This window comes from Cornus florida, unplaced genomic scaffold, assembly GCF_030987335.1.
Source record: "Cornus florida cultivar Cherokee Brave unplaced genomic scaffold, ASM3098733v1 CherokeeBrave_3.0.0_Hap2_Chr06, whole genome shotgun sequence".
Lineage (NCBI taxonomy): Eukaryota > Viridiplantae > Streptophyta > Magnoliopsida > Cornales > Cornaceae > Cornus > Cornus florida.
Genome location: NW_026775576.1, coordinates 60,524,635 through 60,540,012, shown reverse-complemented (window position 1 = coordinate 60,540,012; position 15,378 = coordinate 60,524,635). Strand labels below are relative to the sequence as shown.

The following is a 15,378-nucleotide window of genomic DNA, read 5'->3' as shown; positions in this document are numbered from 1 at the left end:
TATTTCTTGTGTTATTGAAGCATGTCTATGTGTGTTGATGCTATACATCTAGAGATTGTCAAGACATAGTGCTTAATGTCATGTTCTTGTGGTTTATTTGATGGTTCATACTCATTTCTTGATGGATTGTACTTCTCCCTTAGTTTAATTAGTTTAATTTCATGTCATTAGCTTAGTTGTAGTGTAGTTGTTAAATGGGAGGACAATCCATACTTGTTGTTGATGTTCCATACTTATAAAAGTAAGTAACATGTATCTCTAACCTTGTGATGTGTTTGCATTGTGAGCTTAAAGAAAGGATTAATGGCTTAATTTGATATGTTGTGCTATCCACCATGTTGTTTAGACAATATATGCTTAATTTGTCATCCATACTTGTTGAAACAACCACACACACACTTTATATTGTAATACATGTTCTTCCCCTCATTAATCATGCATTAAAGGTGTGGAAAAGTTATGCTTAATGGTGATCTCTAAACCCCAAGATCTCTCTCTCTCTTTTATTCTCTCTATTGCATTATTGTTTACTTTAGTTTAATTTGCATTTAATTTTATTCAACCAACTAACCACTATTTGATCACTCGACCTACTAACCCTAGATTTCATTTCTCAACCTAGTGCGACCCTTAATCCCTTGAGACGATCCCTACTTACCCTAGTTATATTTTTAGTGAAAGGTAGTAGTAGCAATTTCTAAATGTAAAACTTGACCACATTGCATAAACTTTGGGTTTGGTTCGACGACATACCAAGGCCTACCACTTTAAGCCATGCGGTATAAAACAAGATATAAATTTGTATTTATAAAAAATAAAAAAAGATTAGATTGTTTTTTTTAAAAAAATAATTACTAAAAAATATTCTACCTCTGCCAATACATAATTTTAAAAGCTCAATTTTTAGCTTCATCAAAAAAGAGCTCTTTTGATTAAGGCCAATTTCGGGAGCTTCCTCAAGTTTCAAAAAGTCATTCCTAGTTTAAAAAGTTCTTTCTTTCTTGAAAAACCCAATGATTAAGAAGCCCATTTCAAAACATAAGAAAAAATTGCTTTTAGAAAACAATCTAAAAAGCTGTGTACTTGAAATCGCCAAGCTAAACTGTGCTGAGTCACATCTATACAAGCAAAATAAGGCAAAACCCCAAATTTGCTGGGACATTTTTACAAAAGTGGCCGTTACCTTTAAACACCCCTCCAAGGCTACAACGTTCAAATTTCCACAAAGCTCAGAAAATATGACCGTTGCCGCACCCTATATATACCTTAATCATCTCCGTCGCCACCTTATGCAAAAAAAAACATCACTCCCCTTCGCAAACAAAAAATCTGCTGCTGGAATCCAGACACCCACCAAATCACCACCACCACCACCCAGTCGCCGGAATCTGACCCACTTTACAACATTTTCAACCAATTCCCAACATGGGTCTCCCCATTAACAACAACCCACCAACCTCTCGATCACACAACCACACTCACAACGTCTTCCTCTTCTGCAACTACATCCTCTTAGGCGCAGCCTCCAGCTGCATCTTCCTAACACTCTCCCTCAGACTCGTTCCCTCGATATACGGATTCTCTCTCATCCTCCTCCATGTCCTCACCATTGCCGGGGCTGTCTCCGGCTGCTGTGCCGTGGCCTCCTCGGGTACCAGTAGGTGGTATGCAGCTCACATGGTGGCCACCGTCCTCACGGCCATATTTCAGGGGTCGGTGTCGGTGCTCATCTTCACGAGAACCGGAGATTTTCTTGGGGAATTGAAGTCTTATGTGAGGGAAGAAGATGGTGTTGTGATATTGAAATTGGCTGGTGGGTTGTGTGTTGTGATCTTCTGCTTAGAGTGGGTGGTGCTAACACTTGCATTTTTCTTGAAGTACTATGCATATGTGGAAGGTAATACAAGTAATGCAATGAAGCAGACTGGTAAGGTACATGAGGAGGATCAGATGAAAGATTGGCCATGGCCTTTTCAGGTCTAACTAAATGGTTTGTTTTTTTTGTTTTTTATTTTTATTTTTATTTTTACTTTTTTATATGGGTACTCTCACATAGATATATGCATATATATTTCATTTGTTTGTTAAAAAATTCATCAATTTGTTTGGATCAGTTTGTAATTTATCTGGTTTTGTTTGCAGACAAATACCATGAGATTGTAATGTTTTCTTATATAATTATTCACATACATTGTTATGGTGGGGCCTTTTTGTACTATTTTTTTTTTGGGGATTAAATTAAAATAACTACAAATTATTGAAGAACTAAATGATTTCTTACAGACCCAGTCTCTTGTTGGCAAACTACTTTTCACAGACTAAACCAGTCTCACAAAAATGTTTAAAAAAATTTAGAAGATAAATCAAACACCAAAAGAGGATAAAAATATTTTAAGTTAAAAAATTGTACATCTAAATGAAAGAGCAGGTTTTAAGCAAACAAGCACAAGGGTCAGGCCCTTTTGTGCAGTTCAGATGTAGGTCACTACAAACTCCAATTTTTTTTTTTTTTTTTTTTTTGGGGAACAAATTTATATCAAAACTTGTTACGAACAGTTAAATGTTGAAGTTTGAACACAAGCAGGGCTGCAAATTACATTTCATAGACAGAAAGCAGTCTCCTCAATTCTTGCATTATCCAATTTGAAACCTGGTACCAAGCAAAACTTCACCTTAAAAGATATCTGCAACAGGTGACCATTTCAACTCTCTGACATCTTTAACAAAACATTGTGTATGCAATGTGCATAAGAGGGTCTGCATTAGAGGAGCTGCATGATCACATGCCACATAAAATGCGGGCAATAAAAAATTGGGTTGAGGTGACAAAAGCAAACCAAAGAGTGGTAGACCAAGAAGAGCCTGACGATTGGTATGCTTAATGCAGCTGCTGTTGAACAGCTGTGGCAGGTTTCCAGGTTGGGGTGACAGAAGCAAAAGAGTGGAGACCAAGAGGCTAGAGTCTGGATCCTCTGCAGTACAGCACGCGTGCTGTACCGCAGAGGATCAACTCTGCAAGAGTTTATTGATGATTGTATGTATACTGCTGCTGTTGAACAGTTGTGGCAGGTTTCTGGGATGATTGGGGAGAGGTCTCATTGGGGTTGAACACCTTGCCAGCAGGAGGGAGACACCTTTTTGAGAAAAATGTGGCAATACTCTTTGTTCTTCCACCACCCTTCTCTGAGACTGCAAGTTCAAGAATTAAACTGCTTTAGCCTTGTAAGAACAAATAATCAAATGTAAGGAGACTAATTCAGACAGTTCAAATGAGCACAGACCTGGTGAAATTGATAAACCAAGCTTGTCCAGAATATTTTTCTTAACCTGCATCACAAAAAGAATATTTAACATCAGCAAAAATATGAACCTGTTTCAGAAATACAAGAATCCGAAACTTGCATAACTCTTGCACATCTCTATGGTTAATAACCTTCCTCATTCACGGGTCAAATAATACAACAAGTGATAAACTAGTCCTACATTCAATCTAAATAACTCAACCTCACATTCAATTTTAGTCCAAAACACAAGGGAGAAAGAAACATTCAGTTTTATCCTAGACAGGGTAAAATAACATACATAACAGGGGAAAGACAGTTCTACTGGGTTTGTAGAGCACTACATTGATAGAAGAGATCAAAAGTGCATCAGTTGGGGGGAGGAAATCCTACACTAAACATGTAAACTAGAGGTCAGTTTTCATTGACCCACCTGCCAATTCACAGTCCAGCAGCCATAGCAAAAATATAGTCATACTGACTGATACAATTTGTGCCATTATCAATCAAAATCCTTCTAGTTCTCCACTTTAAATAAGGTGGGATGCTTAAAATTTACATGAAATAGATGCCATTATCAAACCAGATTGATTTACCATCTTTACATTAATTCACGTTTAAATATGGAAGTAAAATGCCCAAGGCAAATGTCATAAGCATGTGGCAATACTGATTTCCCACCATGAAAAGACTGAAATGGAAATACGTTTCACTAACCTGCCATCGGTTATCCACAAAATCTGATATTTCACGCACTTTACTTCGTAGATGGGACTTTGGTGTGGTGGGAAACTTCTGTTGCAAAGACTCTACCACCTTGTTAATACCATGCGAGCATGACCGAATGACAGATACCTGAAAGATCAGTTGAAATATGTATTAGCTACAAAGTAGAGTATACCATTATTGTATTATGATTGGCAAATGTCACATTTCCCTGAATTAAAAGGTTATGCATTTAGTAATTTAACTAACTTCAAAGACCAGGTAAGAGCCATCCCTAAAAAATCCCATGACGGTTTCCAATGTGCACCCCAGGATAAATGAATAACTTACAATTTGAGGCAAATCTGACTCCAGTATAGCTGTCACAGTCGCCGCTGGTGTGGTACAGCCCTTGGTGTGCGATGGACTTGCCTCCTGACTTTCTTCCAGCACATTATTATCAATTGATATCTCTATCAATGGAAAACCAGTTAAAGCTCGCATTCTCAGAGCTTGAAAACACATCTGCTCAAGTTTCAGAGTACCAGTAAGATCTTCAGCCACGAGCAATGGAGCCTTTTCAAGCATTAGATTCGATATAATCAAAGGCTGGTTCTTGCGAAGAGCACTCTCAGTCAAATTATGTAAACACTTCTGATGTCGAATAAATAAACAGAACTCCTCACCCTCCACCTCCAGTTTACAACTCGGTGAAGTTTTTGCCTCCTCAACTAAGTGATCAGAATCCATTCTGTCATTTACTCCCTGCAAGAAGAAAGTAGACAAATGTCACAACTAAGCAACTTCAGTGCCCTTTAAACTGATTAATCCTATGTGATATGTGGTAGTGGAGTTCACAATTTAACAATGTTCCCAGTAAACACGTTTCCAGTTTCTTTTCCCATCCAGCCTTACATAAGCATAGTTGTTAAAAGCATCCTAGATTACATGGAATCAGGTACATGGGTTGGGTTCGGGTATGTATCTGGGTTGGGCGCGTCACATAACAAACAGAAAGACACATAGATACTACCCTAAATATTCATTCTATACTTTTCTTTTCTTTTCTTTTTTTTTTTCAAAGTAATATAATGTGTGTAACATAGCATTCAATATAGGCATTTCACTCAATTAGAAGTAAAAAATATAGTAAAATTCAAGCTTTTCAGGAGCATGTCCAACAGAAAGTGTCAGATACATATCCCATACCAATGTTTGAGTGTTGTTTGTCTGAAAGGCACTTCACTTACTTTTAAAGAGTCCATGCAACACAGCGTATGAGCGAAAAGAGGCCAAGGCTTATCAAGGCTCAGTTAAAGCACCTTATTATGTGACAAACAAGGCCGCTTAAGTCAGTCAAGTGCACATAAAACCCAGACTCCAGTCTACCAACAAAGTGCAGCATAATTTAGTCATCTAGTCTCTCTTTCTTAAATTGCTGTTGATTGACAAGCTTTATATCACATCATGGTCTTCTGAAATAGACCATGTTTAGCCTTGCAAGATATTTAGTAATTGAGATTCATGGAGTTATAGTTGACTACTTGAATTAGGTTTTCAAGTTATGATTGTAGCCTTTTATGATTACACATTTGCAATGGTATTCAATGGGTTGATGCATAAGCAAATTGAAAGAATATGCATACATCAGATGTTAGTTGATATGCTAGAAGATTCTTTAAAAAAATTGACTAGTTTTGGTTGTATATTTTGAATTATTTCAATTGTGCATTGATTTAATTGAATGCATACAAAGATTGAAAGGACACACACACTTGCACACATTAAATTACCTATTTCTTCATGATAAACCAAAATTTTTTTCCTAGTTGGTACTCATACACCCCCCCCCCCCTGCAAGGAATTGTTTGCACCTCGGAGGAATCGATCCTAAGACCTGATGCTTCATGAGGCATCAGGGCCCAAGTCTTTTCCAACTAGGCCAACCCCTTGGGGTTGATACCCCAAAAATTCACTCCTTTGATTTCATTCGTTGAAATATACATTTCCATCTGTTAACAACCATCTACTCTAAAAGCTTAAGTTGTTAGAGAGAATGTAACTTAAATATTTAAATCCTTCAACATGCTCCTCACGTGTGGCCTTCTTTTGGTCCAACACTTCTGTCAAATTATCAAGATGACGGTGAGGTTTGAACTCGATACTTTTGGCTCTGATACCATGTTAACAATCATCTACTATAAAAGCTTAAGCTGGTAGAGAGGGTATAACTTAAATATTTAAATCCTTCGACACCATCACCATGTCTTCACTCAAACTCGCACCTTATACTACATCTCGCACTTAGACTAGGAGAGCTTGGTGCTCCTTTTGAGACTATTTATGACAATGCTCTAAAAGATTTGTTCCCTTAACTCTCTCTGGAGTAACTTATGGGGAAGACGTGTCACTGAGTAAGGGCACTTTATGAACATGAATTTTGGTATTTTAGTATCTTTATGATGCTGTTCACCCTACTCACAGTTATAAAACTAAATTAGCTTAAAGGGAAACAGTTTAGAATGAGTTTTATTATGTAGCTTTAACTTAGAATACGTTCTCAAAAATTTTGGGTTGTAAAAAGTCTTGGGTGTTCTCTATTTGAATATTAACTGTCCTAGGAGTTATTGAGATTAATTCAGCACATAAGAAAGAGTCACATACAGAACTGAAGACAAGTTAATTTATCCAAAATAAAAATAAAAAAATGATCATAAAAACTTGCAAAAATGGAGATACTGATATTAAATTCCTGCACCCTCAAAAACCTCATTGAAAATTCGTTCACAATAAATTTGCAATATATATATATATATATATATATATATATTGGATTTTACAACTTCAGATTTAATATGGCAAGAAAACAAACATGTACAGGTGTTAAAGTCCACAAAAGTAGAACTCAATGACACTGCAGATTACAAATATATGTATGTTAACAAAACAATGCATCTACATGTTGATATTTAACTTTAAGCTTACCTAATTGCCAGTTTAATTTCCAGATTCACAACATTTTAAATTTTAGACACTGTAGAATGATTACTACATAAGAAATTTGGTTGGACAAGATGCAGTTTCACAGCACTAATACCTCGTTTTCTGAGAGATATCCATCAGGTACAAAGAAACCATCTTCACTTTCATCTTCATCTTGAGCTTTTGAATATCCTTCCTCTAAAATTGCCTCTTCATCATCTTTATCACAATCGGATAGGCTTTCACCAGGTTCATCCTGCACAATTAAAATTTTAATTGCACATATCTTTTCAAAGATAATCAGAGTGAAAATAGCAAAACCAAGAGATACCTCTTCCCATTCTTCATCACTATCAACATCATAATCCAAGTCTGGATCTTTCACAAAGGGGTGGCGTGGTCCAACAACTTGACTGAAAAAACAAATAGGAACCTATAGAATGAGTGCCATAGTCCAAGAAAAGCCTAATGTAGTCAAGGCATCAATACACATTACAAAGTATCTGTAGATTAAAAAGACGAGGTGTTTTAAGTGCTGGAAATTTTAAGAGCTAAAACTGTAGATTATTTTATTTATTTTAAGGTAAATTTATTCAATAGCATAAAATCTTTAAAACAAATTCTCATTGAGCATATTAGTGATAAGTGAAGTGATTTTCCATTTACTTAAAAGTAACTTATTTTGAGTGGAACTTAATTTTTAAATGACACTCAAATTGCATTATCCAACTCCAATAATTGCACCATATCAGTTTTATATGCAAAAATATTTATCAAACACCACCTAACTTGCAACTTACAAAACCAGTGAAAATGTATAGTGAGTGGTTGGACATTAGGTAACTCAGTTAATAAAAGTTTTAAGAATTCAAAATACTGAATTGGGTTTGGGGAATCTTCTAAGTTAGCTAAAATAAGAAAAAACAGTTTTCACATTACAAAGCACAAGTGAGAATTTATATGCATATAATTTTACACTTGAAGATGGTTAACAAAAGAATAAACGACTAAAACAAAATTCTTGAAGATGGCTGACCTACTTAAACAATAAGAATCAAACTTTGACAATGATTTTATTATTTATAAATTTCATCTAGTCATAGAACGTTAGATTTAGTTGTCATGAGGTAATGTTTTCAGTTCCTAGTGTAACTTTTATGTATAGTTTAGTTGTCGTATCCTCTTTGTGTCTGTTCATTTTTTTTTTTCCAGATTCACCATGTTAGGGTGTCACGTTTCATCTCAATATCTAATATCCATGTCCATGCTTCCTAGCTTCTCTTGAACATGTAAATTGATGAAAACAAAAAATCCCGTGATAAATGCATGTCACATGGATCCAAGTACATAGGTTGGGTGTGGCTACCTATCTACGTATGGGTGTCTACAGCTACCCCTCTTTGTTCGGCATTGGATAAATTGAGAAGTTTATGCATACAGCATTTAGAGTGTCTAACTCATCTTGAAGCAAACATAAGAAAAAATTAAGTAAAATAACATAGTGAAATTGAATTATCAAAGACACTTGTAGGCTATATTTCTAGGTAGACATATCAAACTAGCCAATATCATGTTAGACAAATACTTCCAAAAGTTCAGAAAACTCCATGTAACATTTAATTTTACATGGGATGCACCGTTTAGAAGAGAAGCAGTTCTTTACCTAGAAGGTAAGGTACCAAAACTTACATGGGATGAAATAATTAAAAATAATTAAAAAAATTAAAAATTAAGGAAGACGTGCTATATAACAAAGAACAAAAAAAAGACACTTCATTTAGCCGACCCCAGCCATATGCAACAAAGGCAAAAATGATGATGACACGACTTATATTGTACCAAAAGCATGATAAAACATATCCAAATTATTAAAGAATATTGATCAAATGGTGGGGGCTCTATCTGAGGGGATTCGTAAAACATTTGCTCATCAATGACAGCAATTGTGGTGTGCATTGAAGTATTTGCTCAGTTCAACAAAATATAAATCTATGAAATGGTGGGGGTTTACCTTTTCCTAGACCAGATACCATAAAATGCAGGCCTATGGCTCTTATCAAATTGCAACAACTGTTTACTCCTACTACGCTTCTGGCCACTACAAAGAGAATTGTCTCCATTTTTATGATTGGATTCACCATCAACACTCATTTCATCCCATCCATCAACAAGCTTCTCTATGCTCAACTCATCATCACGGGAAAGTCCTCTACTTACAGTGAGCTTAATTTCCTTGATCAATTTTGTCTTAGGCTTTTGCCTCATGCCCCAATGTTGTTTCCTATTTGAACGAATTGAATGACCCAAGCGACACCAAGATATCAAGTGTGACCTGCAAAATGTAACAAGTAGGGTTATCATTGAACTCCAGGAACCGAGTATACAAGTTGTAAGGAAACCTACTTGCGAATATTGTCTGTATTAATCCCATTTTTTAGTGAAAGAGCACAGTCCATTAAATGAGTAACCGATTCAGGCATAGTTTTACTCATGTTAGGGGATGTCTCAGAAGTCATTTCTTTGGTTGAAGACTGGTTATTCTGGCAAGCCAAATTATTCTTGCTTCTTTTGAGAAAGCGTTCCATGAGTGACGCTTGCTTCTGGAAAGCAAGTTGCTTTTTCAATTCAGCTTCTTCCTTTTCACGACGTCGTTGATCTTTCTCTGCTTCCTCTTGCTGCCTTTTTATCTGTCTCTTCATTTCAGATTCTTCTTTCTGGCGACGCCTTTCCTCTTTCTCTGCCTCATCCTGTAATCGTTTTAGCTCTTTTTCCTGCAATGAAGTAATACATTTATAAAATATGACTGATATTCAGAAAAAGCTCATGAACCATTAATTGAACAGTGGCTACCAGTTTCTAATTTAAATAGATAATTGACAGAACAAGATGTGAAGACAAATTTTGGAATAGTAAATTTCAAAACAATTCCATGGTGCATGATGCAAAAATTCATTTAAATTTCCTTTCCAAACCATAAAAATCTTGTTCCATATAAATAATATTAGTTGCCTGAGAGTTCTGAAAAAATTAATAAATAATACATTTAAGGGTAACATATTTAGAGCTAAACAGCATATATCATTTGCCAAAGCACAAATATATGGAGAAGATGCATGCAGCCTAGACTAAATAACACATGTAGGGCTGAAATAGGACTTACACTTTGCCGCTTCTCCTTCTGAAGCTCCCATTCCACTCTTTTTTTCTCCTTTTCAACTTCTCGTTTATTTCTCTCTAATTGCTTGATTATCAATTTCTCTTCTTTTTTTGCTTCCTTGTCAGCCCTACAGCAATGAACTAAATTTAAAACAAAGAAAAAAGAACATAAAGCAACAAACGTACTAACAAAGCTACTGCCAATACATACCTATCAGAACCATTTTTCTGCGCCATGCTTTCAACTAACAGGCGAATATCTGCCTCATTTAACACTTTGACAAGCCTCTCTGATGCTTTCACCTGCTCATGTCCATTGCTCTGAGGACTCTCTGAGTTCTGTAATGCATTTATCATTGCTGAAATGAATATATAAAAAAATGAAATTAGTAAGCCATACCGTAAGCCAACATCATCTGATAGAATCTTATGTTAATCTGAGTTCACCTCAAATGGGTGAGTATCAGACTCCTTTGTTAGTGTCCCTGCTGCATAGGCAGTAATTGCAGTTGCATATGTGGGTTTAGGATTCCTTATTTACTCAATAAATGGAACAGGACAGTTAAATTTAGCATGCCACCTTCTTCAGAACATAACCTTTTGGTTTAATGATTTAAGCTTGAAGTCTCCATTACTTCAATGAGCACTGCATTAGAAATAAAAGAGGGACCTTTTTTACATGCCCTGAAACTCTAACTACTGAATACTTCACAAAAGATTCAACTAAGTTGACCGTTTCAAAGTTGTCAACGTTAGACTAGGTGTACGCTTAACACCTAACCTTTTTCCCTCCTATTTCTCCTTTTTAAATATCCTCATCTTGGAGAAAAAAATGAGACTCATTCCCAAACCCACTCCATTTCCATGCTAGTTGGTGAAGAAAACAATATGATGGGGATTCGCAACTCCCAAGTATTAAGTATCCTTCTAGTTGAAGGCGTTGGAGTGTTTTATTATCTTGTTGGATGTCTTAAAGGATCTAAATGATAACTACAATGAGGAATTTTCAAAAGTATTGTAAAGATGTTCCAGTATTGAAAACTTCTTGAGTATTAAACGAACTCTTTAAATCTAATTATTAAAGTAAGCTGGGCAATAATGCGATTTATAGATACAGGTGGTTAATTACTTGTTGACAAATGATGTAGTTCACAAATTGCTTCTGTGAGCTTTAACATATGTTTCAATTTTGATTCAGTATTTCTCTGCATTTACTGCTGATTTTACAACTAGTAGCAAAGTATTATTAAATTTTTATTAGATAAAGATTTAAGCATTTTATGTTATATCTTGATATTGTTGCAAATTGTAAATGATATATTTTTAAGGACACATCCCTAATTGATGACACTAGAGGATGACAACAAGGAGTCAAACTGACCCAACTGCAGAGTGTTAAACCATCTCTTGCCCAAAAGCTTAAGTAAGAAAATTCTAATGGCTTAGCAATGTATATCATGCTCTATTAACTATATTTCCACTACACGTCAGCCACAAAATCTTATTTCAACGGGCTATTCCAATCATGTCATGTCATGGATAGAAGTACCACAAAGACAAGCCTTGCCTGCTAAGTTTTTGATGAACTTAAACCAGATGAAATGTAAATATCTCCGTAAATATATATATGACTTACCAGAAACAGCAGTTATCCTTTCATGTATCTTCTTCCGACAAGTCCTACGAATTCTCAGTGCTCCTCGCACAGATTTCGGCATCAATTTTACATCTCTTGTCTGTACAATAATAAACAAGCAAGTCGAAAAATACTCCAACGGATGTAAGATCTTCCAATTAAGCAAATCTAAGTTGGAAAACAACAAATATTAAATATTATTCGATACATCCAGTTAAAAACTTTATTTGCTCTAACTATCCAATAAACATGGCAAGTTGAAGGCTTTACTTACTCAATGAATACAGAAAAAATAGAATTGTAAGCTAAATATGATACATTAAGAAAAATCAATCAACTATATACTAATAAATAACAATAACTTAAAATTAACATGTAAATTTAGAGATCAAACAGGCAATATCATATGAATATTTGGGGGGGACTGAATAAACTAAATAAAATGTTTAATGAGACCATTTAAATGCACAATTAAATGCAACAAATGTCATATGTGGCTAATAAACTTCATAAACCAAAAAAAAAAAAAAAAAATCCAATAATCCCATTAATTCTAAGGAGGACAAAAAAGTAAAAATTTGATATATCTGTTAACCAAAACTTAAATTGTTTAACAGAAACAAGCTATAGAAAACAATGGTATCACCTCCCAACACCAAAGGCACGACTCGGTCTCGTCCTCCAACACATCAGCGTCCGCACTGGGCACTCCATAGAACCATCTCTGCCCAATGAGAAGAACAGAACTCTTCACAGAAGCAAGAGTTATACTAAGACCATTTTCGCCATCTTTGGCCTTCAATTTATGGTAAACTTCAACGACCAACTTCGACAGGGGAAGATTGCTCTCTTCGAGCAAGCAAGCAATCCTCGAATTGTTCGAATTACAGTTGTTCAGATCCAAATTCACCTTCTCATCCAAAACCACTCGGTAATACTTGAACAAACCATCGAGCTCTTCGCGTAAAGCCTCGATCCGAGCCAATCTCTCTTCTGTACTCAGTGACTCGATCAATGAAGCTCTCTTCCTCTTCAACGATTTCTTCGCACTGTTGCTTTGATCTGAACTGTTCATTTCTGTCTTCTCCGATTCTTCCGGATCGATCACCACTACGTCCACCATTGAGCCCTAATTGTGCTTGCCCTCTCTCAAAGACAATACAAATCGACGAAAACCCCCCAATAACACAAAGGGTCTTCGAGAAGATAGGGAAAGATTCGAGTGAGAACAAAAACACCCCTCTGATCTAGGGTTTTCTTAAATTTTCCTGAGAAAATCAACCCACAAAAAGAAAAACTCTGAATTTCTCAGATTTCTCAATAGCTCAAGCCAAAAATCCCTTGTTTTCCTTCAGATTTTCTTCAGAAATGATAGCCGAAAACTGAAATTTTCCACACCTCTTCGAATTCCTATTTCTTTGTATAATTTATTGTTTTTTTTAATGAGAAAATGAGCTTTCCCGCCAAGCGAAAAAATAGATAATTTTGGCTCCAAACAGCCAATATTTCATTTCGCGCCTTTGTTAATTTTTTGTGCGCTCTGATGAGTTGGCCGATGGGAATGGAGCATGACAAACGCGTTTTCCGGATGGATAGTTCTGCAAGTTGGGCTGGCCCAACTCAGTCAATCCCAACCCAATCTTTACCCGAATTAGGTTGGCTTGGGTCAATCCAAATTATACTCAATATGGGTTATGGTCATAACCCAGTCCGAATATTTTCGGACGGGTTGCGTCAGTTTGACGGGTTAAGTTTTTTTTTTCTTTTCAGAAATATATATATATATATATATATATATATATATATATATATTATATTTTATTATTTTTAGGACAAATCATTTTAGCCTCCCCAATTGCCTCCATCTCTATTGTAATACTCCTATATTTTAAAGAATTATTTAATTAAATTAATTACCTTTAAATGAATTTAATGGATTTATTAATTTTAAATTAATTATTTATTTACATGTTTATTTGATTTATTGATATGATGATGTACTTAATTGTTGATTGATTTGTTGACGTGTTGATTTTTATTGTATGGTATGACTTAGTTGTTGATTTTTATTTGATTATGTGCTACATGTATTTAGTTGTTTTAATATGAAGTGTTTATTTATTTAATTATTTGTTTAAATTTAATGGATTGGGTTGGATTATTTAGACCAAAGAATTTGGGTCTTGGGCTGGAGAAGGAAGCCTTAAAGGATTTGGGATGGTTTAAAGGCCCATGGATTTATGCATGACTATATATATATACATATACATACATATATATATATATATATATGTATATTATGCATATTAAATGGATTATATATATATATAATTATATAGAGAATTATATATTTATAGTAAGTATATATCTATAGGACTTTATGCATATATATGGTAAGTATAGTTAAAAAAGATTTATAAATATATATTACATAATATATATATATTTATTTTTATATGTTTTATATATATTAATATAGTTGGAGTCTTATATGGAGGAGGATTTGAATTGGCAATATATATTATTTATTTATTTATATTTATATGTGTCATGTATATTAATATAACTAGAGTCCTATATGGAGGAGGATTTGAATTGGCAATATATATTATTTATTTTTTATTGTGTGAGGAATATATATATATATATATATATATATATAAAACAATAATAATAAATAATTATATATATAATATAATATACGTGTATATATTTTATTTAAGATTATTATTATTTTTATTTGGGTAGTCATACTAGGAATAGGATTAGGGTATTAATGTGTATAAATATACACATAAAGTTATATTGTTAAAAAGTTTTTCACGTTAGAAAAAAAAATAAATAATAAGAGAAGCAGAGAAAAAGAAGAAGGGAAGGCTGACAAAGAAAAGGTTGGATCAGAGAAAGAGGACGTCGGATTTGGAAGAGACAACCAAGGTTGAAGCGTCGATTTTGTTTCGAAACCTTTAGGCAAGTTCTTTTCTAACTCTCCTATTAGAACCCATAAGTTTATCACTGTGGGTATCAAAATCTATAGATTAAATTGGCACGTTAATCACCTAGACATAAGATAAATGCATGTGAAGAAATTGATTAGAAGAAAATGAATAATCCTTCTTCAATTAGGAAACTTTCTCAAATTCCCGTTTTAGTATTCTGTCTATATCTCTTTCCTCAAGTGCCAAAATGGCTCAAATCTTATTTGGTTGAATGGAAATTCAATTATCTACAATTTTGTATTTCACGAAAATTTCGTGAAATGGATGTTTACTTTGTCAAAACTGGGTTGGAAGACAATACGAATTTTGTATATATATCTTATGTAATGACCCAATCATTTTCCTTTCTTTCTTTTTTTCAGTAATTTTATTTTTGTGTCTTTTCCTTATTTTGTCTTTTTCCCGTTTATCATTTTTCTTCGCAAAACCTCATTTTTTGTGCTCGGATTGATCTCCAACTTTGCATGCATCCATGATATTTGATTTTCATGATAATTGTATTTTTACTTTTGTAGAAAATACATTCTAGTTATTTACTTTTTGTAAAGGGTATGGATGCATACTTTATTTGGGAATATTCTTGATTTTAGGGTTTTTGTGTAATTATGAAAAGTAATTA

The 15,378-nt window shown here is 34.4% G+C and overlaps 2 protein-coding genes across 2 annotated transcripts; one reads left to right on the top strand and one right to left on the bottom strand.

Annotated features, from left to right (window-relative positions):
- The first annotated feature begins 1,225 nt into the window (after positions 1 to 1,225).
- Positions 1,226 to 2,197, top strand: LOC132311646 (uncharacterized). Its single transcript, XM_059809656.1, has one exon. It carries the CDS (start codon positions 1,426 to 1,428, stop codon positions 1,981 to 1,983), a length of 558 nt encoding a protein of 185 aa, XP_059665639.1. The 5' UTR covers positions 1,226 to 1,425; the 3' UTR covers positions 1,984 to 2,197.
- A 166-nt stretch (positions 2,198 to 2,363) lies between these two features.
- On the bottom strand, positions 2,364 to 13,266 carry LOC132311645 (chromatin assembly factor 1 subunit FAS1-like). The gene is made up of 12 exons (XM_059809655.1): positions 12,407 to 13,266; positions 11,761 to 11,860; positions 10,336 to 10,483; positions 10,129 to 10,252; positions 9,372 to 9,739; positions 8,980 to 9,300; positions 7,300 to 7,381; positions 7,084 to 7,224; positions 4,338 to 4,751; positions 3,999 to 4,136; positions 3,282 to 3,327; positions 2,364 to 3,189 (listed from the first exon to the last, which is right to left on the bottom strand). Exons 1-12 carry the CDS (start codon positions 12,881 to 12,883, stop codon positions 3,023 to 3,025), a joined length of 2,526 nt encoding a protein of 841 aa, XP_059665638.1. The 5' UTR covers positions 12,884 to 13,266; the 3' UTR covers positions 2,364 to 3,022.
- Positions 13,267 to 15,378: the final 2,112 nt, after the last annotated feature.